The following is a 24,288-nucleotide window of genomic DNA, read 5'->3' as shown; positions in this document are numbered from 1 at the left end:
AGAACGCGATAAGTTAAAGAATGAACTTTTGGTTCGTCTCCAGCACAAGCCCAGACCGGCATGATATCGGTCAGCATCAAGCAAAAAATGTCACAATGATGATTGTTTCCGCATAAAGAGATGTGCAATCAGTCGGTATACTTGTATGCAAAGTTCGAACAAACATGATAGCATGTGCTCCACGCAGGCATATAGTAAATTACTCGTACACATATAGCCAAAGAAGATACCAAGTATAAAAACATTTCTTTGCGGGGCTTAATTACTACTTTGTTAATTCGTATCTCTGTACGCTAAATATTTCTAGCTGCATCAAAGTTATTGCACTGGTACGCTGTAACCATGTTTCGATCAGAAATTGTAAAAGCAGCGCGTTATGCGCCTGCCTTGGCGATTTTAATCGTCTTCGCAACTTGGTATAATGGTGCTATTTTCATCTCCGGCCGCGACGCGGCTGCTTATGGCTATCCCTTCCTCGTCTCCGTACAGCGATGGAACGACACGACTGCATCGTGGATTCACACTGGTTCCGGAATACTGGTGAGTACTGAACACGGTAATTTCCTTACAACGGTAAATTATAACACACTTGGACTCCGCGCGGCAAAAATTTAACTTATGAAAACCAGTTTTTGGTTGTGCGTAGCTTGGCGGGCAATTTTCTAAAGTTGACAAGTGAGAAAATCTTTTTTGTTTTGGTACCGACGCGTAATCCGTTTTTGTACTGTACCGATCGTTACCCCCTTCCACAACATACTTGATAAAACCCAAAAGCGTTTATACGAGCGTATCAAAGATATTCAAAACGCGCGTCTCTAATTTGAGGCCTAACAATAAAATTTTGTTATAAAGGGTAACTTTTTAATCACTAACTTCTTTAAGGGTAACTTCTTTTTTTTAACTAGGGTATTCTAACTGGCTTGTGCTAATAAAGGGTTTTACTTTTTAATATGAGGGTTCAATTTACTGTAGATATGCAGTTTATGGAAAACTGGAATGGATGCTGTTTCCGATAGTGCAACTGAAGGCACCGGGCAGCATTTACACCTGGTGTAAGGAATGATATTATGATACTACAAATTAAGTGCAGTTTAGACAGCACACAATTTAATCCGAATTAAAGTGTCGCATTCATTGTAAAAATTAGGTATATTCTATAATTCGGTGGTCAATCCGCTCTTCCGCTCAAAAATAACCTACTTCGATAGACTGGCGATGGTAGAAAAGATAGTAGTCTTTTAATCATACACGCAAGGTAGCTTATTTGTAGTTTACTTCTTCCGCGCAGTTTGCGCGAAACTGCGCGGGGTCTGCTAGTACGTAGTAAGTAGGGTTACAAAAATAAAAGCATCACAGAAAGTTTAGAATTGAAGCCACAGCAGCCTAACACACCTTGACGCTAGCATCTGTAGACCCATCGGAAATGGTGCAAATTTTGATTAATAAAAACATTCAGCCTAATCGTCCACAAGAATTTTTAAACAGGATAAAGGAAAACAAAATTACGAGGAAGCCAGGCTATGTAGTACGAAATCAACAGCCGGTATTATTAATTTTTGAAGGATAACTGAAGTACTGGAGAAAGCAGATTTGTATTCGTTTGTGTCAGGTGTTTGCGTAAGGTTTAAGCGAGGTCGCATCATGATGTGCATTGTGCGCGGTCTAATATTGTAACAAGTATTTTGTGTTAGTACGAGTAACATAAAAGAAACCGCTTCGGCTTCGCCCGCGTTTCTTGTGGCATACGGCTCGCTGATCATAGTCTGAAAAACCTTATCCCTCGGGGCCCGGACAAATTTCATGACGAGGCAATGAAGTTTTTTTTTTAAGTTCGATCACTCTTGCTGATTTCACATGCTACTGTTTTTGAATCTTTCGAAAACGTAAAGCTTATTATTTTTGAATATTAATGTTGCCGGATTCTGAATTACGTGGTACTGATTATGACTATTTCCTACGCATTTTAATCTTGAAAGGGGTATGTGCGGTTTAAGTTGAAATCCTAGAAACTTTTAGGATAGCAGAGAAAGGTCAGCCCTTTTAAGTAATTTTTTTTCACTAGAAATAATAAACGTTCGTAGGTACATATATATTCCGTCACTAGATTTCAAATAAAATATTAGGGAAATATATGGATTTAAAGATTATTCATAATACGTATGTGAATCGTTGATTTACTTTTCTTCTGCTATGCGTACGCCATAATGTTAACTTTGTTAAATATGCTTTTATTGTTGTCAAAGAGCTGCAAATTGCATGATTGCAAGATTATTGATTGTGTACTGTCTGAAACCTACAATAGAGAGGGTGGAAGATCTGTTGCAAGGACATTAAACTCAACCCAACTCAGAAAGTAAGTAAGTAGAAACTCAAGCTTAACGTTGAACGATATTTAAATGTCGTAGCCTGCAGTTTCAAAATGTCGTTTGTTCAAGTGTAGCTTATCAATCTGCATCTGGTTAAAAATCCTGGGAAAATCAAGATGCCCTGATTACCAGGAGCATTTTATGTTGTACTACCGTATTTACAGCCCTGCTACGCCAAGTTCGGACACTTTGCTCGAAAAATTATCACGAGTCACCCGTTAACAATTAGAATCGCATTTCATTTTTATATGATCAGCGTATGTGTCCAGCAACTTTTTTTAATTTAAAGTTTTTACGCTGAAAGCATGCCTCGAGTTACAGTGAGGTTGAAACTAGAACGGACCAGCTTCCAAAAACGGCTCGACTCATCTGTTCTGGGATGCATCTCCCTTTTTACAATTCGTTTAAAAATTCCACACCTTTTCTAGTCTAAATCAGTTAATTTTATGGTGTTTGCCATTCAATTTTCTTCCGGATGATGCCTAACAGAGCCCTGTTTCTACCAAGACTACGTGACCTTTGCAGCCTTCCTGCGGGCACCGTCAAAATGTAGGATAACCTTTTCCCGGCGCTCGCCGTACAGCCGTGAGCGGTCGTAGATGTCTAATCTGGATAAAATCTGGTTTACAGATGACTTTGCGTCTACTTCAGGTTTTTCATTCCCACAAAAAACCCGATACGTTTAGTCCCAACGAATTATGATATCAATCATAACATTTTTTAGACACTGCTTTGTTAGGTTTTTCTTCCAGTTGTCTGGCACTTGCATCTTCCCATCTGTGTGGTAGATAGCTGTCGATTCATTAAAATCGTGTAGTTTGACCCGTGTTTTACCCATGGAAACGGTCAACTTCAAATCATCTACATCTGTACGCTAGGCAGCCGCGTTCTTCATCGGGTGGGTTATAACATACAAGTCTATGGGAGACGAACTTTGGTTTGAGATTACCTCGAGGACCGATTGCGCAGACCTGAGTTGTTGAACTGTAACGAACACCTCTCGGGCAGATATACAGTTTCCAGAACAGCTCACTTAAAAATTGAGGTTCGTGAAGTTTCTAGAGGGGCAGTAATAAGCACCCTGAAAACCAACACAGCCCCACCCACTTAATCACCGCCTACCTGCTCAGTAACATGCCGGAAGATTCTATTTTTGGTATCATTAGATCCGCAACAAAAAGTTACACTAGAAAAGTGTTAAAAGAAAAACATGATGACGAAGAAACTTATTTTTGAATTTATTTTATGTAACTGTCCGAACTTGGCGTAGCAGGGCTGTATTTAAATTCCGATGACAAATTTTACGATGTTTTAAGGCAGCAAGAAAACGAAAGACAGCGAGTAACACAGCGACATCTACAAGCAAAGGCGGTTGAATAATAGAGACAATTTCGTCTAAATTCGCCGCCGGTGGTGCTGTTCCCATAATAGATGCCTCGTTTGCACGCTGAATCCTCGAGCATTTTATTGTATTACCAACGTAGCTAAAGATTCTGTTAAATGTTTACTCCGTTTACTCGGCAATGCAAGGTCAGTTCTCTTGAGAACTTTCCTTCGACTGACTGACTACTCACTGTTTAATATTGTAACAACAGCCTATCTGGCTGCTGTTCTAGTGGGTTAGTGATTAGCCGTTACCACGATTATGCGGCTGTTGGGATGAAAGGTGGCACGGCCGGCAACGATGCTGGCCGAGGACGTTCTTAACTGACTTCACACAATTACACAAGTGGCTCCGATGGGGATGACGCTGGTTCATCCCAAGCGGTCAAACGCAACAGCGTAACTCAGGCAGGTTTAATAACAATGGCGTTCAAGAAACGGAACATGGTTTAGGCCCTTTAGGGCAAGAGAGTAGGACCAACACGGTTAATCAAGTAGATTCAAGCTGTAGCAAGCTAAGTACAAGACTGAATTCTAGAAATTCATGAGAAGGAGAAGTAGCCGGTAAAATGGCCACAAATTCATAACACGATGGAATGATGAACCATAACGGGGTGGTCTTATCGGTTGTACGAGTACAAATACTCGTACAAATACTATCGCTACAATATAATATTATAAGTGTTAGTTTAGGCTGAGCTTGAGCACCCCGCTTTAAAATTTTCGTTACATAGACCGATAGACGTAATGCCAATTTCCTTTGTTGGCAATTGTTGCTGTCAATTTCCGAACAAAAGCTCCCAGTAGTTTCCCTCGTAGTTGTTAAGACGCTTTTTTGAGCGTTTTAATTAATAAGATTTCGAAATCTATCCGCTGCGACGAGCAGTCTTTAAATTCTTCTGTGCTCTGTCTTTTCCTTGCATTTTTTCGGCGTAAAAAAGTCTCACTGCTGAATAGTTTTTTCCTTTTAGACATTTGAGGGTTACAATTTGATTACAGCAAGATGGTGATTAAACATCAGTATCATAAACTTACTATAGCTGTAAGGACTGGGAACGGACTGCGCCACGTTCCACTACGTCATCACTATCGCATACAGAAAGCACGGCTGTGCTATTGCTTGCCATATTTCCACAGCTTTTGTTGTACCTTTTAAAAGATATTCTCAAGTTTCTTTCTCATCGGGAGATTTCTGATATTGTAAAAGATCAAACTGAATACAGAAACCAATATTTGGTGCGCTAAAAATAAAAGAGAAGAGAAATCTGTTGAGAAAACAGACAAAAACGCTTAACTGTCACCATGGCAGCCGCCCTCCCGTGTATGCGATAGTGATGACGTCAAACGGTTGCTTCCCAGTCCTTTCACACTATAGTAAGTTTATGTCAGTATGTATAAATAAAATTTTAAAGGTGCTTTAATATCGCCATAGAATTTCAACTCGATATTTTGTACTATTTTCAGTTTTACCTTGAAAGCTTTACTGCAGCTGCTAGTTTTGCCGGAACCGGCACTGGTGGCACGGGTTAGAACAATTTTTTTTAGAAATAAAATGCATGTGAACATGCATAAAATGCATGTTTGTGAACATCCTGAATCAAATGGCGTTTACAGTTGTTTTCATTATTTTACGGTTTTTCCGATCTCGTTGCCCCAGATTTTTTTGGAGCTATATTAGAGATCTTCTTCCGTGATACCATATACCTTTTCGCCCTTGCCCGTACACATCGTGTTTACATCATGTTCGCACTTTAGATGTTATGGTTCAGCATTTTGGTCACTGTGCCAAAATGGCCTCCCTAGCTTCAGCTATGTGATAATAGATACTGCGTTGCTAAAACTGCGTTATCAAATTTGTGAAAATTAATTATGTGTCTATGAAACTCTGATGTCCTCAAGAGTAGTCCTTTTCATAGATGAATTCAGCTGTCTGTTTGCTACAAAATCACTGCTTCCAAAGGTAGCACTGCAGTACATTCCGTACAAGCGACAGTGTAATTTTCGCTCACTTTGTAGTTTGTAGTCCTTCTAAACTGTTGACAGTACTTGCTACCGGCCAAAACGTAATGCTGGAATTTGCACGCCGATCAAGGTGCATGCTAGAATTCGTATATTTATGAAAATGTTCAGCTTATGAATCCCGCTGAGATATTATTCGCAAAATAATGCAATCAGTATCTCCGAGTGTACGTACGTACGCACGTGTTCTGTGTTCTTTCTCTCTGATGTGGAGAACCCAGAGATAGCTGAGCGAGTTAAATTTACGGGAACATGTTTGCCCTAGTTTGAGAAGGCTTATGTAAAACACAAACAAATCAGAAATTCTCTTGAAATAATCAATAATTATGCACTACTTCCATATTTAAATTATAGGTCAATGGAAAGAGAGTAATAACGGCAGCGCATATCTGTGCCGCATTCAGAGAGTATAACGACATAATCCGCTGTTCGATGGGACGCCACAACTTAGATGAGGAGGAACAAAGCGCAGTGCATATCAACATATCTTCATATCACTGCCATGACGAATATAATCGAATGGCCTGTGAACACGATATCTGCCTCTGGAACCTAGCAGAGGTAAACAATAAGTAGTTCCGGTTACAAGCTCAATTATTTAACTTAAAAAAATGATAATAATTAGAAGCATTATAATTCGCACATTTAAAGTAACTTCACGCGAAGTCTTTCGATTCCTTGGCCTTGGCACGAAAAAATGAAATAAAATGATACTAGGAAATATCCAAATTCACTCCCTGGATGATGCCGGCACCGTTCAGTTTTGCGCACAGCCCGCCGTTTCCTGAAGCCTGTAGGCTGCCGGGATGGGGCTCTTCGCTAGGGCATAATGGAACGCCCTCGCCGATCCTACAAGAAGGCCAAATTTTTCCTCTAACACCATTCGAGTGCAAAACGCTTGATCCAGGAATCTTTGAATTCAACTGGTGCGCCTATGGCCAAGAGTTTCCAGGTCCCGGGGACAGTGGCAGCCCCCTCATTTGTCGCTCGGTCCCTGTGGTCCAAGGATCAAGTGGTTGCAATACATTCGTGCGGGTACATTTGCATTACACGGAATTGTGTTTTAACTTTTATGTGCAATGATGTTTACGAACCTTCTTCCGCAGGACGTCACTGTTTCCAGGGAGAAAGCGCTTTTCCTAATACCTGAACCTGGCCCATTACCGGCGTTTCATTACTACTGACCCTGTACCGAATCAGTGTCGTGTCGACTTAACAAGTTATACAAGTAATTAGTGCAGTTGTTACTGTAACTGTTCATCATCAGAATCATCAGAACAGCTCCAAATTTTTAAACACTTACTTCTTTTTGTGGTATCTTGAAAAATGAGTACGGTTGAGCGACCAGTAAACCAAATAGTTAGCATGTGTTAGGTTTTTTCTGAGCAGTCATTAATCATTTTTGGATGTTTACTCTATCTACTTGTATTAACGCAATAAACGAAGTAACTGATATCAGCCATATGTTCTGCCCCACTCGTTCTGTTTTTTTATATCCTGATATTTATTCAGCTTGGCGATGCGTTTTATGTATTCAGATTGGCGTCATAATTTTACGAGGTACTTATTTATTTACTGTGGATCGTTCTGTTGCTACATGTTGGTGTTGTACGAGTTATAGCAGTCAGTTTCCATACTCGAACCAAACGCTTTCTACTTCTTTCCGCACCAGTTTCATTTGCGCTATGTTTAAAATCGTTTGGATGAGCGAGCATTTTAGGGAAGCGGTACAGTTACCATACGCTACTGGGTGGTTTCTGAGTAGCGACCGAAAATGCAGTATTAGCTGTACGAACGGAGTAAATCGAAGTCATTCTGATAGACCATTTTACAATATTTTAAGGATTTTAAATCGGAGCAGCTACTCTGGGTAATCTAGCAGTGCGGTTGATGGGTTGCTGAAATTGTACGATATTAGCGGTGGTTGCGAACCACATTACTGCACGAGCGCGAGAGCCAGTACCACCGCGAAATGTAATGCTCTTTTCATTTTTGCACCAAAATACAGTATATCGGTTATGTTTTTCCAGGGAAGTGTATTTTTTACATACTTATTGCCGTGCCACAAAGTGCATTTAGTTTTTGGTGATCTTTCTGAGTAATGTACAATCACTTTGAACAATCACTTTCATTTGGTATTTTCCTTTCTCTAATACAGCAAGTTATTTGGAAATACTATCAGTATTGTGAACGCGTAGAGAAAAAAATTATCTAAAACTAGCACATACATTGTACAGTATTGTAGCAATAGAAAGTTTAATGTACCACTAGTAGGAATGTTAGGTGCCTTTCTCTTCTGACTGTTAGTTGTGCTGTTAATGAAGACGAGTCCTTATTTCTTTACATTTTCCTACCACATCTCACGGTCAGACTCTTCTTGAAATTATTCTTGCTGCAGCTTACTCAGAATCTTGCTAATGAATTCTTGCTCCTGTTACATATATTGTCTCGCGCCTTCCACGCTTCTGGCTCATCAGCTTGCTTTGCTCACTGAATCTGGTCACTGAATCTTGCTTACGTGTAACTGCTAATAAACTCTTGCAATGACCTTGCGTTGTGTTGCTCTAACCGCAGCGGTACGAGCATGCATCCCAACGGTTGCTACTACCCACCGGTGTAAACGTTAGTGCCAGCCTTGTCCACACTAACAGCCGGCAGATTGTGGCAAGGTGGAATAGCTAGCCCACTCCCGTAAAACAGTAGTCCAACCGGCTGCTGTTACGGTATAGAAACAATAATAAACGTAATAAGTACCGTAAAACCCGATATTAACGCCCTGGGCTTTTATTTTTTCGAGAGGTTTGGGAGGGGGCGCTTAAAACCGCAGGGGGCGTTTATTGCGGGGGGGCGTTTAAATATTTCAAAGGAATATCGCGCTCAGGATATTCAAGTTTTAACGAAATTTGTATGTGTGGACATTAAAGGAATAATTTAGAAACCAAGACATTTGCTAGAAAATCATGGTTTAACAGGTGTGCTTAAATGGAATCCACGTAACTTAACAAGATGTAACATTCAGACTGTAACGACAATGCTCTAAAAAAGCGCGGCGCCGCAACTTATTAGGCGCCCCGGGGCGATAATTTCGGGGGGGGCTTCTATTATTTCGAGAGCTTCGGGAGGGGGCGTTTAAAGCCGCACGGGGCGTTAATTTCGGGTTTTACGGTAATCAGTTTGAATACTATAGTCGCATGCTGCTAATGGGCAACGTACAACTTCGATTTGAAGAGCAATATAGGTATGACTGCAAATTATTAATTTGTAACACGTTGCTGTTAGTAGTGACTAGTGAGTATATTGCGACCTTTCCCTCCCTGGTCCGCTGCGTACGTAATTCATGGATGCTTCCTTAAAACGAACCGAAATGTCCCCAGTGGGTGAACGTTTGTACGTACAGGCTGCAGGTCACATCCAAGGAGTCGACGAATAGCGTTAATTAAGCGAAATGGCAAATTTGCCCCAGGATTTTTGGCAGAATAGCTTCTGGCTATTTTCCAACAGTATGGGCGGCAGAATAGCCCTACACTTCGCCCGTATAGTCTTCAGCTATTTTGCCCCAGTATACATAGTCGGTATTATAGATTTTATACTTATTGCTTCAAATCATTGCAGTCACGCTGGCTTCGATAGTGTTACTCTACTTCGGTATTGCGCGATTTTTCTACTTAACAGCTGTCGATGTAAGTGAGAATGCCTTCATTGAATTCCTTTGGGATGACTGTGACTAGACGGCACTGTACTTGTTCGCTGGGATACCGCCGACAACATCAAGTCCGCCAGCCACAGGAGAGAAAATACCTCAGTATCTGTATAAGAATGATGTATTCAAAATAATAAAGGCCAGGGAGTAGAAACACACTAGCAGCAATCTCCCCAGTACACAGCGTACAGCCGTAAACAAAAAACACGTGACGGTGTCCAGCGGAAGCCGGTACTTCAACACTTTTCCCGTTGTACAATCATTTTGAGATTTAACAGTCGCGCGCTCCCATACTCACCACTTCGAACCTGTGGGGCGCAGTGCACTGTACGACAGTCCGATATTTTAGCTCAGCCGTAAAATGGTCTGGGTCGCATACTGGCACATAAGGCTGGGTACGGGACCGCGCGACATTTTCGTTAAAATTAATTATAAAGTGTTCGGCAATTGTTTAGTTGTACAATTCGTTCAACTACGTAACTCTGCACTGCACCGTAATTCATAATGCGGCAAATTAGTTATGAAATATTCTGCCGACCATGCTGCGGCAAAATAGAAAAAGGCTACTGCAACGCATAATGGGCAAAACAGCAGAATGCTATCTGGCCGCCCATACTAGGGTAAAACAGCAAAAGGCTATTTTGCACACCGCACAATACTGGGGTACAATAGCCACAGCCTAAAAATAACGAATTCAATAATTCGTATAAAAAGGTTCTATAGATTTTATAGTTAACCCGTTGACGGGCATTGGCGTCACACGACGACAAGGTGTTTGGAATTTTTTCCCAAGGGCTGGGCAACAGTTTTTCGCTTTCCCTTAACGCAATAAGCAACGAGGAACTTTAAAGCAGCAATAAAAGCATTATTCAACCTTGTGTCTCAAGTTAATCAAAAACTACAGGTGCGCAAAAATCGCTAATTTCGACTTGACTCAGCTCTCCGATGCCTTGGTCAATAACTCTGTCGTCGATGGTTCAATAAATTTGAGATAAATCAGCAGGGTACATTTGATGATGCTTTATTCAGAAATATCCACCGTGTCTTCAAAAAGTCGAACATAACAAGACCATTGTCCGTCAAAAACACATGTTGCCTCCTGACGCCAATGCCCATGAAGGGTTATGAATACACGGGCGGGTGCACTTTCGACAGATTCTTTTCATTACGTAAGCGGAATAAGTTACTGTCGGTTCTGAGGCAAAACATGTTCCATGTGGTTTTGGTTGTTGAAAGCTGGCAGAAAATGGGGTTGCTGAACGGCCCCCCGGGCGGTCGGCATGGTAGTCCTGATGCGGTTAGTCCTGATTATAATTCTACAGCCAGTGTATGTAGCACTGTGAAATGGCAGCACAACCCCGCATTCTGCTGCTCTCTGCCTTCGATACCGAATACCGCTTGGGCAAGCAAAGCTATGGAGCCGCGCAGCTTTAAAGAAACATGTGAATTTTGGGTTCTGAGTTTTTTGACCAGACTCTGGCGATTGCAAACTGTAATAACCACATTAGCGATGTTGACCTTTGCGGCAGCCTTATATAAGTTACGTCCGGCCGATGATGTGTTAGAAAAAGTGCGAGTGACCATTAATATTTGATTCGGCGCCAATCGCCTCTGCAGCTGGATGATTCCCGCCGCTCTCCCCATACCCACCACTGCGGCCATACCAGGAAACGTGCAATTAAGTCTGAATGATGCACGCAGTGTAAAGGCGGCTCGGGGTGTTCACAAATGCAGCAAGTGCAATGTTAGACTGCACAAAGGCTGCTTCGTGAAGTGCCATATGAATAAAGGCGAAAAGTCTGCGAAGGAATATTATCAGCATCGCTTGTTTTCTGAACTTTATATATGCAGTAGTGGTCAAAATGCAAGAAAACGGGTTTTAGCAGTTTTTAATTTTTTTCTGACCAGTGGTCAGTGTGTTGACCACTTCTATAGTGCTGTTTTAAAGTACTTTTTTTGTACTATTTAATTAAGTAATTGCTTCTACTTAATTCCTTTTCGTCTAATTATTACAAAATTATGTGGCTTTATACTGTAGACTGTCCATGGGCATTGGCGTCAGCAGACGACATAGTCACCACCGTTGACCTATGGTCAACACGAGCTCACAAAAAATTCCCTTTCTTAATTGAATTTTTTCATCGGGAAATCCCGATTTTCGTAAGGAAACTCGTACTCCTTCGAGTACCGCCCGCTGGTGGGTTAATAAAATAAGAATCAGTTCAGTAATGTGGTTATTAAATTAATAAGGTGAAGGCTCCACATACCACCTTTTCACCACCTACCCCTTTTTTACCACATATACCTACCCCTTTGTACCATACCCCCTACATACCTACCCCTTTTTTACCACCTTTCTCTCCTAATACAACCTTTGCAAAACCACCTTTGACTCCGCATGCGTCCATGTGATACTTTACAGTCGTAAACGAAATAACAAGTTCCAAGAACCGTTCACGATATATTATATTAAAAAATCCCAAGGTTACCAAAAAAGGAAATAAATAAACAAATATGCTTGTAAATTTATCCCAATATTCATCATACAAGTAAGTATCTCGCCGTGTCTGGTCTGGGTGCGATCGACTGCTAGGATAGAACTTTTTAGGACATATTTTTCGTGTTTACGGTAAATTGATTTTGCTAGCGAGTATTTTTTGTTCTCTTAACGTACCAAATTTGTGCAGGTTAGTTTTAAAAATAAAAATGGTTAATTAAAAATTCATTTGTAATAACTATAATATCTGTAGTATAAAGTCGTACTATAGAGTATAGAGTAACAGTGTTAAAAATTGAGAATGCCGGTAAAAATCTTTTTTGAACGAACGAAATTTTTATTCATAATAGTATTTGGCTGTACTCTACACAAGAGATGCATTTTACTATGACAGCATGATAAAAGTCCCAGTAGAAATTTGGAATCATGCGACCTGCACCGAGCCGTTTTCCGTAAGTACCGACTGCGCAGAGTTTCGATGAATCACATCACCGACGTTAAGAACCGAGTAATATCTAGTAGATCATAAGAACGCGATAAGTTAAAGAATGAACTTTTGGTTCGTCTCCAGCACAAGCCCAGACCGGCATGATATCGGTCAGCATCAAGCAAAAAATGTCACAATGATGATTGTTTCCGCATAAAGAGATGTGCAATCAGTTCATGCAAAGTGCGAACAAACAAGATGGCATGTGCTCCACGCAAGCTTATAGCAGAAATGCAGAGTATTCGTTTAAACCAAAAAAATACTGAGTATAACGACATTTCTTTGCGAGGCAGCATTACTGCTTTGTTTTGCAATTGAAGTCGTACCTTGGTACGCTGAAGATTTCCATTTGCCCTAAAGTTATTGCACTGGTAAGCTGCAACCATGTTTCGATCAAAAATTGTAAAAACAGCGCGCTATGCGGCTGCCTTGGCGATTTTATTCATCTTCGCAACTTGGTATAATGGTGCTATTTTCATCACCGGCCGCGACGCGGCTGCTCATGGCTATCCCTTCCTCGTCTCCGTACAGCGATGGAACGAAACGACTGCATCGTGGGTCCACACCGCTTCGGGAATCTTGGTGAGTGGTCAGAACGCTTTTTTTTGAAGTTAGGCTTAACTGACAGTCTCATAATACTGGTGTATTGTAAAAAGAACTTTGTATTAATTTTTGGTGCGTTAACGGTCACATTTTGTTTGACGAAATTGTTATGTACGGGTGTACGGTCTAAGATTAAGTTAAGTGCCTAAAGTTGTTAATTCTTTATTTTGCACTGTATAGCAGAGAAGTGTAAGCAGTCAACGGAATTCGCTATCTAATGCTACTGCACAAGCATGACCTTTAGTTCTCGACAAGATCAACAATTCAGTTGTTTGATAGAAAGTGTGGGAGGATTTATTTTTTTTAAATTTGACGGGGTCTCGCTACGTAACATATTTGAAGTGCTTAGACCTACCACGAAATCAACAACCTTATGCTAACTAGTTAGCACTTTTTAGGCGTAAACTTGAAAACCTCTTTCACCAGCTCAAAGCTTGCAAACCAAATTTTGATAAATTTTGTGCAACACCTTCATTAAAATTTTAGATTATTAGGAAGCTGTTGATCGGCAATCAAAACTGAATATAAAAGATTTCATATTTCTGTTCAAAGGGATGCAAATATGGTCACTGGCACTCACTGCAATGTGACTGTTAACGGCATACATTTTTTGCGTTGTAGGGTATGAAACAGCCAGTGCCCATATTCCACTTTACAGGCCTTTCGCCCTTTATATCACCACTTTTAAACTGTGAACGCCTCTGAACCTCGAACAGTAACCTGTGTGCCGGTGGTTCTCATTTCTCAAGGATTGTATTTAAGTAGATGCGATGTACGTACACATCCATGTAATGTGTACGTTGCATAATATTAATTATTACGATACATCCCTTATAATTATTATAAGGGATGTATCGTAATAATAATTATATAAAGAACTGAAACAACTACATAAGAAAAATTGCTAAACGGAAAAACATTCCTAAATATTTATTTAGGTAATTAAAAGAATATGTAATCATAATAATTAAAGGCATAACATTATTAAAGGCATAATATTAAAGGCATTATTTAAAGGCATAATAATATCATGCACAGCGCATCAACCTACCGTAAAATCTCCCTCTACAACAAGGGCTTCTTCGTACTCGGTTCCAGATTTCATTAGGGCAAGACGCGCAGTTGTTTGAAATAAAAATTGGCCCCTCCGAACAAACCGTTTGAAAAGAATTCCCCCTTCCAAACAGCGCCTGCTCCCGAAATAAGTCCCCGTCCTCCACAATGTTCAAACTCATGCACCCAAGTGGAGCAAACTCCATAATTACGGTTTATGCGTGCTAAAAGTGTGCCACTTTCGAGCACGTTTTCTGGACGTTCACATGCTGCCATGTGCACGCAAGTTCCAGGAATGCAATTAAGGGATTTGGCCCGGTACATAGCACTAAAAGCGTGTACATTGACGGGAATATTCGCTTTCGCGCACTTTCAAACACTTTTTTGGCTTGCTTTTTATTATTGTATGGCCAAATAATTGGTGTATATAGGCGTAAAATCCGTTTTCGCGCGCAACATCCGGTTGCGGAGTTATGAGGGTAACAAAATTCCAAAAAGTTTAAATGCATTCAGATGTACCAAAAGTCTCATTATTGACCGATCCCTTTCGAGCTTTGCACGTAAATGCACATGTGAGGAGGAGTGGCCTCCCCGTACGCCCGCACTGGTGCGGGTGCTAAGTTGTTTTGCTGTATTTTGATGTTGAATTTCTTCATCTACCAGATCTTCAATCTGGTGGATTCTTCAGTTGCTAGCCATCGTCGTCTGAGTAACTGGCTGCTCTTTTGGCCCCGCAGCATTCTGCTGCGGGAGCTTCTGTAGTGTCATATGAATGGGATATAAAAGTGTGCAGTTGGTTGTCGGGTGTCTTGCGTTTCCGCATAGCTCGTAGTAAACAACACTGCTCACTCTGCAGGATAGATTTGGGTTCTGTCTCTGCCCGTGGATTCTTCCTAGATCCACCATCATACACATAACCATGAAGATCGTTTTGACACGGATCCACTGTTCCGGCATGTTTTTCAAATTTTAAAATGAATTTCAAAAATTTTAAAATTTATTTTAAAATTCTAAAAAAATCGTAGAAGTCTGGGTCCGTGTCAAAACGATCTTCATGGTTATGTGCATTTACGCGCAAAATTTGAAAGGGATCGGTCCATAATGAGACTTTTGGTACACCTGAATGCATTTAAACTTTTTGGAATTTTGATATCCTCGTAACTTCGCAACCGGATATTGCGCGCGCAAACGGTTTTTTCACCTAGGTATACAGTTCTTCTGGCTACAAAATACCATAAAGCAATGCAAAAAAGTGTTTGGGAGCGCGCAACAGCGAAAGTTCCCCTGGATGTACACGAACTTGGTGCTATGTACCGGGCCAAATCCCTTAACCTGTTATTACAAGTGGGTTTTTCTGTTTCAGAGAAGAAACAGTACATATATTGCTCTTGAATACGATATTAGTGCAAGTCCAGCTAAACGGTTTTGTCTTGAAAGAGTAAAGAATAACGATGAGGAAAAATTGATAGGGAATAACCAAATCATACCGTTTCGGTCGGAAATGCTTTTAGCAATAAAAAAATATAGCTTTTCACTCATTTTCGACTATATATGGTTATGCATGTACAGAGTACAGCACTTGAACGAATCAGCTTACAGTAATTTCAACACATATAGGGGGCAAAACTAAGCGTGTTCCACGGTTCCCCTGTATTGCTGCCGTCACCCGCCTGGAGTGTGACGTTACGGCAATACATATGGTTAAATCTGGCGCGGTACATAAGCGCCTTGTTCAGCCACAACGTCAAACTCCAGCCGGGTGACGGCAGCAATAGCCGGAAACGGTGGAACACGTTTAGTTTTGCCCCCTATATGTACTATCTCCGTATTAAATTACAGGTACACGGCAAGAAAGTTGTAACTGCGGCTCGTGTTTGTACCGCATTCAGAGATTATAACGACATAGTCCGGTGTTCGCTGGGACGCCACAACTTAGAAGAGGAAGAGCAGAGCACAGTGAACATCAACGTATCTTCTTACCACTGCCACGACAAGTTCAGTCAATCCCCATGCAGACACGATATTTGCCTACTGAATCTAGCAGAGGTGTGCAGCAGTTCATTTTAGCTTGATATATACATATTTACAACTTACGTGTAATAAGCACTATGTAAACAATAGGATTTGTTCAACGTGCATCCTGTGTGGCTGTATGTACTATGTACTGTCACCTGCTTCGGATAATTAACGTTTCCATTGCAATAACTAGAAAATATCCCGATTCACGCCTTGGATGATGAGGGCACCTTTCAGTTTCGCGCATGGCTTGCCGTTTCCTGGAAATTGCAGGCTGCCGGGATGGGGCTCGTCGATGGAGCATAATGAAACGTACTCGCCAATCCTACAAGAAGGCCATATTGTTCCCTTAACACCATTCGAGTGCAAAACGCTTGATCCAGAAATCTTTGAATTCAACTGGTGCGCCTATGGCCAAGAGTATCCAGGTCCCGGGGACAATGGCAGCCCCCTCATTTGTCGCGCTCAGTCCCTGTGGTCGAATGATCAAGTGGTTGCAATGCATTCGTGCGGGTACGTTTTCAGCACACTGAATTGCATTTGTTGTGTACGACACTTCTTCCGCAGGATGCCAGAAATTCCGGGGAAGAAACGCTTATCTTACTACCTGAACCTGGCTTATTACCGGCCCTTCATTACTGCTGACCCTGTACCGAATCAGTGTCGCATCGACTGATACCGCTTAATAGTTGATGCAGCAGTTCCCTTTAATAGCATTCAGTAGAACATTAATTTTTCAATACGTACTTGTTTTGGTGCATGTAAAACCGGTGCATGTTTAGCTCCAACGATATCGTCCAGTAAGAGTCGTATTACGTGTATCGCTCTCAGTCTTTATAGGCACGTTTATATAAAATGTTGGTAAATACCTGTTGCGGTGGGAAATGATTGCGAGTGCGAATGAGCTACCAGTAAACGAAACAGTTAGAATGTGTTGGTTTTTCTAAGCAGTGTTTGGTAATTTTGTAAGTGTACCGTACTTGTTTTGGCGCCATATTAAAACGAAACAGTAGTACCTAGTACCTACTACCTACTGAACCACTCGTGCTATTACTACTTGTTGATGTTGTACGAAGGCAAGGTGCTTTCACCGCTGTATCTAAATTTCACGATATCAAGTCAAACCTGCCTCTACATAAACTTTGTACAGTACATAAATACGCTTTGTCTTTAACTGGCGCGTTCTGACTCCTGTAGGCTTCGAAATGGTGTTACATCCATCCTATATATTAATTCTCTAAGCCTTAGCGAAATTCCATTACTGTCTCCCTTTTGTGAACGAGCCACTGAACCAAACTTTGATGTCTATATGTCGTTCCATAGCGGCAAGTTTGCAGATTGCAGAAACCAGACAGTTTTTTAAAAGTGTGCAAAGTTTCAGAAAAAATCTTGAAAGAACATAACATACAAAGTTTACGGGAAAAGTGGAGAACTCACCACTGCAAACCCGCCCACGCCACCACTGTCACGAACATCACAAGAAACACAGCCATCTACACTTGATGGAACTTTGGCGTACCTACCGTAAAACCCGATATTAACGCCCCCCCGAAATTAACGCCCCGTGCGGCTTTAAACGCCCCCTCCCGAAGCTCTCGAAATAATAGAAGCCCCCCCGAAATTATCGCCCCGGGGCGCCTAATAAATTGCGGCGCCCCGCTTTTTTAGAGCATTGTCGTTACAGTCTGAATGGTACATCTTAATTATTTAGGTGAATTCCATTTAAGCACACCCGTTAAACCATGATTTTCTAGCAAATGTCTTGGTTTCAAAATTATTCTTTTAATGTCCAAACACACAAATCTCGTTAAAACTTGAATATCATAAGCGCGATATTCCTTTGAAATATTAAACGCCCCCCCCGCAATAAACGCCCCCTGCGGTTTTAAGCGCCCCCTCCCAAACCTCTCGAAAAAATAAAAGCCCAGGGCGTTAATATCGGGTTTTACGGTAACTTATCCGATTGCCTTTAGTTCATAAGATTTTTATTGAAAATTAGTTTTTTTATTCGAATTTAGTTTTACTTCTTAAAGACTGAACAGGCGAGATCTCCTGGGAAGTGGGAACGACTCTAATTCCAAAGATAAAGTAGTTGCCTTCCGCAACGAGCTGATTAGATTTATTATTGCAACTGCTTCCACGGGGCAGTTAGCTTGGGTATTCCGTATTACTGTACTAATTACTTACTGTTTGCTGACGTGCCAATAAACGTTATTTGTGAGAGACTGAAAGTCCATTTTTGGGAATTTTGGTATTCGACTGGAAATGCTGTAGACTGTTTCAGCGAAACAAAGAATCCCAGTCCCGCCGGGGGCACGGATTCGAAACGCCGCCCGGCGGGAGAAGGCGGCCCAAGGCCCCAAATCTTTTCCGGCGAGTGAAGTGAGGAGCGCTTATTTTAGATGTCCGCAAGGGGAGGGAGGGGAGATTAAAATATTTTTCCGAAAGAAAATCCGAGAAACGTAGAAAAAACGGTTATATGAAAATCTAAAGCGCATATTTAGCATTCAAAAAGTTAAAACAAACAGAAGATCATAAAAGTGAAACTTATCCGCTTTGTTATTTATCTTTTTGCCAGCTATAAAACAATTTGTCCGATCATCTCCCATCACAAGTCAAAACTAAAAAACACTTTGGGAATACCCTCCCCGGTGCGCCACGGTGCGACAAGCTACATTAAATGAACTATCCGTGCGGGCACAAGCGTCAAGCGACAATGCGTTATGGGAGAGTTGGGGGTGTTGTTGTGGAATTAATACTAGGCGAATGCATATTGTTATTAACAGCGAGATTTTTGCCCAACTTGAAACAGATTTTATTATCACGTAACAGAAGGCGGAAGCATAGGCGACGAGCCGACGCCTATCTACAGTGGGGGTAGCAAGCAAGACACTGTGCTTAAGTTTTCGACGATAATTAATGATAAAAAGTTCACCAAAGAATTGTACAATAAAATTTTGAAGTCTTTATCCAGTTTAAATTTGTTTTTGCATGTCAGCAGTAGGAGGAATTGAACACTGGAAAGTATGCATTTTTACTCTATAAGTGGTCAAAAGGGTTACATCAGTGGTTGTACCGTCGTATCACTGGATCATTGTATCGGTCACGACGGACAGGCTAAATTCAACGAAGTTCTGAATGGTATCTGAACCAGTAGAACTGTAGAAGTAATACGACTACGAAAATCCAGTAATTATGGAGGTGCGTCTTATTTGGAGTTCTTGACAACTGACCGGCATTTGCCGCTGACTGTTTGGGAGAAGCTTAAAAGTTTGTTTTATATTTGGAAATACAGGGGTGCCGCGCCAAGTTGGGCAGCTTCTCCTAAAAATTCTTCTAGGTCACCCACCAACAAATTAATAGTTATTCGATTTTTTTATTATCGCCGTATGTGTTATGCAACTTTTTCACTCTGGGTCACGACGTTGAAGGCGTGGCTTGCAATACAGTGAAATTTAAATTAAAGCAGACCTGCACAAAAATGCGGTTCAACCCGTGGACCATCCTAACCTCCCTCCCATTTAAAATTCGTTAAGAAATTCCGCTAATGTTATAGTCCAAGAGAGGTTATTCTGAGCTGTTTGCCATTCAAAGCTCTTGTTAAAGTCGTTCAGTTCCATTCTATTTCAGTGATGGCGACGTGACCTTTGCATTGCTACTGGAGGCACTGTCAAAATAGTGGACGGTGCCCTTTGCGAGTTCGCACAGGAGTAGCGGATGGTCGGATGTGTTTTGTGTGTGAAAAAACTCGTTCGTTAAGCACTGAGTAACAACATGATTTTTTGCTTTCCACAAAAAAAGCTCGCGACATGCCGTTTAAACACATTTTCGCACCAGCGAAAAATTTATTTGGCCACTGCTTTGTCGGTTTTTTTTCGATTCTTCTTCCAGCTCTATCTTATCCCATGCCTGGTAGATAACAGATGAAACACAAAAATCCTCTACATCAATGCACGTCTCATTCTTGGAAAACATCATCTCATAGTTATGGTGCTCTGCACGCTAGGCAACCACATTCTTCCGGAAGCACTGTTTAACATACAAGTCTATGGATATGGGATGTCACTTGTGTCGATACGGTCGCTGCTTCCCATATCAAGTCCACATGCTCGACTGCCGGATCGGCCGCGTTACAAGCAGAAGAAAGGAAATCTAATTTGTACTCGTATCTGATTGGGCGATACATTTTTGCAGCCATTGCCTTCGAAACAATGGGCCCATGGGGACCGTCAGCTACGGCCATTATCAAGGAAATCGGGAAACGTCTATATAATCAAACCGGAGAGGCTCGCTCCCATGAGTTTCTCCGGCAGCGACTGTCCTTGGAGATTCAGCGGGGAAACACGGCCTCAGTTTTAGGAACAATGGATGGAGTTGAAAAGTTTACTTAACTCTTTCTGTTGTGATAATTAGGCTTTTTTCATTGTTTGGTTAACTTGTGAATGTTTATTGATTTGTACACTGCCGCCGTTTACAAATAAAAGACGTAGCATAGTCATTGGAAGGTGCACCTTCTTTCTGGGTCACCTCGAGCACCAGTTTTGCAAAAGTCTTTGCTGACCCATACCATATACCTTTTAGGTCACTCAACAGTTTTTAAAAATGTCCGCGAAAAAATGTCACTCGGGGAACTTTCTGGAAGGTCAGTTATAATCCCCCTGAAAGTGACCACTACCCCATCCTCGTTTTAACCAGTTGGCTACTTCTTTCCTCATCTAACATTTCAAATTGTAGCGTGCTCTGATCCGCAATAAAATTCTACACTGGAAAAGTGCAAAATGAAAAGCAAAACTAAGTACAGAAATTTTTTAAAATTGAATTTACGTAACTGCCCGAACTTGGCGCGGCACCCCTGTAAAAAGGGCATGTTTCTGGAAAATTTTAAATTTTCGGGTCTAATTTAAGGTTATTCTGAAGTCAGCGGAACGGGATAAGGTTTTCTCAAAACGACCTCAAACATTTAATTAGCAAACTGATACAGGCTAACTGCTACTACTATATTTGGCAGATCTATCTGTACTTGCCAATGAAATGCAATAATAATACTCAGTATATTCTTATACTTTCCGCACAATAAAACTAAATTTGTATTCGTGGGTTTATGGATTTCCTAAATATCATTTTATCGCCGATTTATTCCGCGCAGTTTGCGCGGGGTCTACTAGTCAAACCAGAATATCCATGCATACTTTGTGTGCTTATCGCTATACGACTGTAGATGTAACATCTTTATGAAGTCTACTGTAACATGGGCGTGTTACCATGGACTCAGGAAGAATCCAGGACGGAGACCCAGATTGACAGGATCCCGTGTAGTGTAAATAGCTACAGTTGTGTGGATAAATGCGCAACGCACGGCAGCCAGCTAGCATAGTACACTTTAATGAGCATCAATCATCTCTGTGAGCGAGGGATTCACTGGCGTTCACGCTCGCAACGCTGCGCGCCGATGACGTGTCCGTGTTGTGTTGTGTTTCGCATCTGATTGGCTGACGTGCGCCTTATGTGGGCAGGACTTAGCACGTGCGGAGCAGCGTTGATTTGGCTCTCCGTTTGATGTTCGCGCTGTGTGGCGCAGTGTTGATTTTCGCTTGTCGGAACTTTCAATATTCATTAAAAGTTAGCAATTAGCTGTGCGGCTTCGCGTGTTATTTCGCTGCTCGCAATACTTTACAGCATTGCTCACTACGCGGAATCAGTTCAGTTCTGGTTGCCGTATATAGATCAACTGGATCTATCATAATATCTCTGATCAAACAACACTAATCAACACCGCGCAGAGAGCCAAATCCATCACGCTCTCAGCCGCGCTGGGCGCCACCCACTTTGGGTACAGACAATGAACGTCTTTAGCCGTCAGCCAATCAGAAGAGACACAACACAGACACGTCATGCAGCATAGCGCCGTAGTCGTGAGGGTGAACGCCAGTGAAGCCATGGCTCACAGGGGGTTCTTGCGTAAAAAATACTGCGCAATAGCCTAACATACACATCTTGTTTGCAAAATCCTTGTTTAATTATTATAAGTTTTTACTCAGCAGGTTTTACGAGAAAATCCGAACGCTGCAAAGCCGGTTAATGTTAATCGACCGAAGCGAAGCAGAGGTCCTCTATGTAAAGGAAAACGGGATTTTTGTCGGTCACATCGGTCACGTCGATCACGAATTAATTACTTTTAAAACAAATCCGGAAATAATAATTCATTAAAATAATTAAGTGGAATAAGTAGTAAAAATTTGGGTAAATATATTTTCCTAAAGGTGGATGCAATAATTTTGGTTTTCCGCTTCGCTTCGGTCTTTTAGTGCTAGCCAACTGCGGTGCACTTCTCTAGTAAAATTTAGTACGAGTATCAAAGATAAGCTGCGACACTGCCCTGTAACACAGCGGTGTAATCGACTTGAACTCCAGGGTGCCTTTACAACCCATGGGGCAGCCGTTGTAAAATGCATATACCCGAGTAATAAATACGGTTCCTACCCGGCGGTGTGTGTGCCCGGTAGTCTTCAGGTTTTATTGTACTTCACATCAAGATTCTTGTGGACGTTGATTACACAAGTAAAATGCATGGATTATATAGTCTATATACTCGTAGAACCGCACCACATTTACTTTTCTGAATATTGAATTTATAAGGATACGTACCAACTTTTTGGATTATACTGTATGCACTATGTTGCGTATGCTGATGATGATCCTGAAACCGTTAGGAATCAGTTATTTAATAATTTAGTATACACGCACAGTTTCAGCAGATTCCAAGGTCAGCGAAGCGAGAACGAGGCATGAAGGATGGTTGTGTTCGTCTGTTAGCAAAAGTTTAGAACGATACTCGTATAGAAAAACTGAACACTCTTAAATGCTTTGACAAAGTTTCGGGTGAAACAAGATTCCGAAAACTGTAAGCGCAGGAAGGTGCACCAAAAGTCTCATTATGAATGGCCCAAAGTTTTGCACCGAATTGCACGGATAAGCCTGCAGATTGTTTGTTTAACACGGTACCAGAACTCTGGATTTTTTTCCAGTTTCCAAATGAATTTTAAATTTTTTTTAAAATTCACTTTAAAATTTGGAAAGCATGAAAGAAACCTGGTTCTGTGTCGAAACGACCTTTATGCTTATTTGCACTTCTTGAAAACTTTAAAGGAGAACGGTCCATAATAAGACCTTTCCACCGGTTTGCATGTTTGCATGTAAGCTAAGAAAATTATTGTTTTACCCATATTTTTCCAGCCGGATGTTGCGCGCACAAACGGTTGTCAAATGATTTTACGTGATACCGGTAATACCTATACGAGGCGTGTGTCCCTTACTTAGATAGAGCACATTTACCTTACCATACTTAGATAACTGTGCCCGCGTTGTTCACTCAATGTGCAGCGCTGTCAACCACCCAGAGATGGCAACGCTAGAGACGAATTTGAAAAATGTGTTGATTCAGCCGTTGATAACTTCAGGTGCTCACATCTCGTGAATGTGGGAACAGAACTGTTGTAATACCTCAAAGATGCAGAAAAAATTCACAAGTTTTTGATGCCAAGTAATATACATAAGTTTAGTGCAGCTGAAACAAGTTGTAGTTTCTCGTATTAGACACGCTATAGGATCTCTTCGTGGACCCTTCAGCATGTACTATGCTAAGTCTGAAACAGAAATGAAATAATTTATTTCAGTCGCTCTAAATCTGACTTACTGGTATCAAAATCTTCAATGGATTTTCTACATCTTTGAGATATTCTTGAACAGTTTTCCCACATTCACGAATGAATATTTAACTAGTTATCAACTAATTTCAACAGATTTTTCAAATTCTCCCTAACGTTGCCATCTTTGGGTGGTTGACAGCGCTGCACAACACGGGCACAGTTATCTTAGTATGGTAAGGTAAAAGTGCTCTATCTAAGCAAGGGACACACGCCTCGTACAAATCATTCGCTACAGAATGCAATAAAACCATGTAAAAAAGTGTTCACCGCGTTATTGCTGTAAAAAAGTATAGAAGTGCGCAAAAGTATATTTAGAAGTGTAGAAGAAGTGTAGAAGAAGTGTGTAGTGTAGTAGAAGTGTGTAGTGTAGTAGGAAGTGTGTAGAAGTGTGTAGTGTAGTAGGAAGCGTGTAGTGTAGTAGAAGTGTAGAAGTATATTTAGTTTGCCATTGTAATGCT

At 41.2% G+C, this 24,288-nt stretch overlaps 2 protein-coding genes across 3 annotated transcripts; both read left to right on the top strand.

Moving 5' to 3' along the window:
• Positions 1-218: 218 nt before the first annotated feature.
• Positions 219-7,178, top strand: LOC129601481 (chymotrypsin-C-like). Its single transcript, XM_055500305.1, has 4 exons — positions 219-540; positions 6,123-6,329; positions 6,486-6,803; positions 6,875-7,178. Exons 1-4 carry the CDS (start codon positions 343-345, stop codon positions 6,950-6,952), a joined length of 801 nt encoding a protein of 266 aa, XP_055356280.1. The 5' UTR covers positions 219-342; the 3' UTR covers positions 6,953-7,178.
• Positions 7,179-12,663: 5,485 nt separating this feature from the next.
• LOC129601480 (chymase-like) lies at positions 12,664-17,091 on the top strand. Of its 2 annotated transcripts, XM_055500303.1 has the most exons (4): positions 12,664-13,034; positions 15,948-16,154; positions 16,318-16,637; positions 16,692-17,091. In XM_055500303.1, exons 1-4 carry the CDS (start codon positions 12,837-12,839, stop codon positions 16,798-16,800), a joined length of 834 nt encoding a protein of 277 aa, XP_055356278.1. In that variant the 5' UTR covers positions 12,664-12,836; the 3' UTR covers positions 16,801-17,091. The 2 variants fall into 2 exon arrangements, with proteins under 2 accessions (XP_055356278.1, XP_055356279.1); XM_055500304.1 differs by lacking the exon at positions 15,948-16,154.
• The last annotated feature ends 7,197 nt before the right edge of the window (positions 17,092-24,288 follow it).

This window comes from Paramacrobiotus metropolitanus, unplaced genomic scaffold (assembly GCF_019649055.1).
Source record: "Paramacrobiotus metropolitanus isolate TYO unplaced genomic scaffold, Prichtersi_v1.0 Parri_scaffold0000239, whole genome shotgun sequence".
In the NCBI taxonomy this organism is placed as follows: domain Eukaryota; kingdom Metazoa; phylum Tardigrada; class Eutardigrada; order Parachela; family Macrobiotidae; genus Paramacrobiotus; species Paramacrobiotus metropolitanus.
Note: the sequence above shows the minus strand (reverse complement) of the source record. Positions and strands in the feature narration are given on the sequence as shown.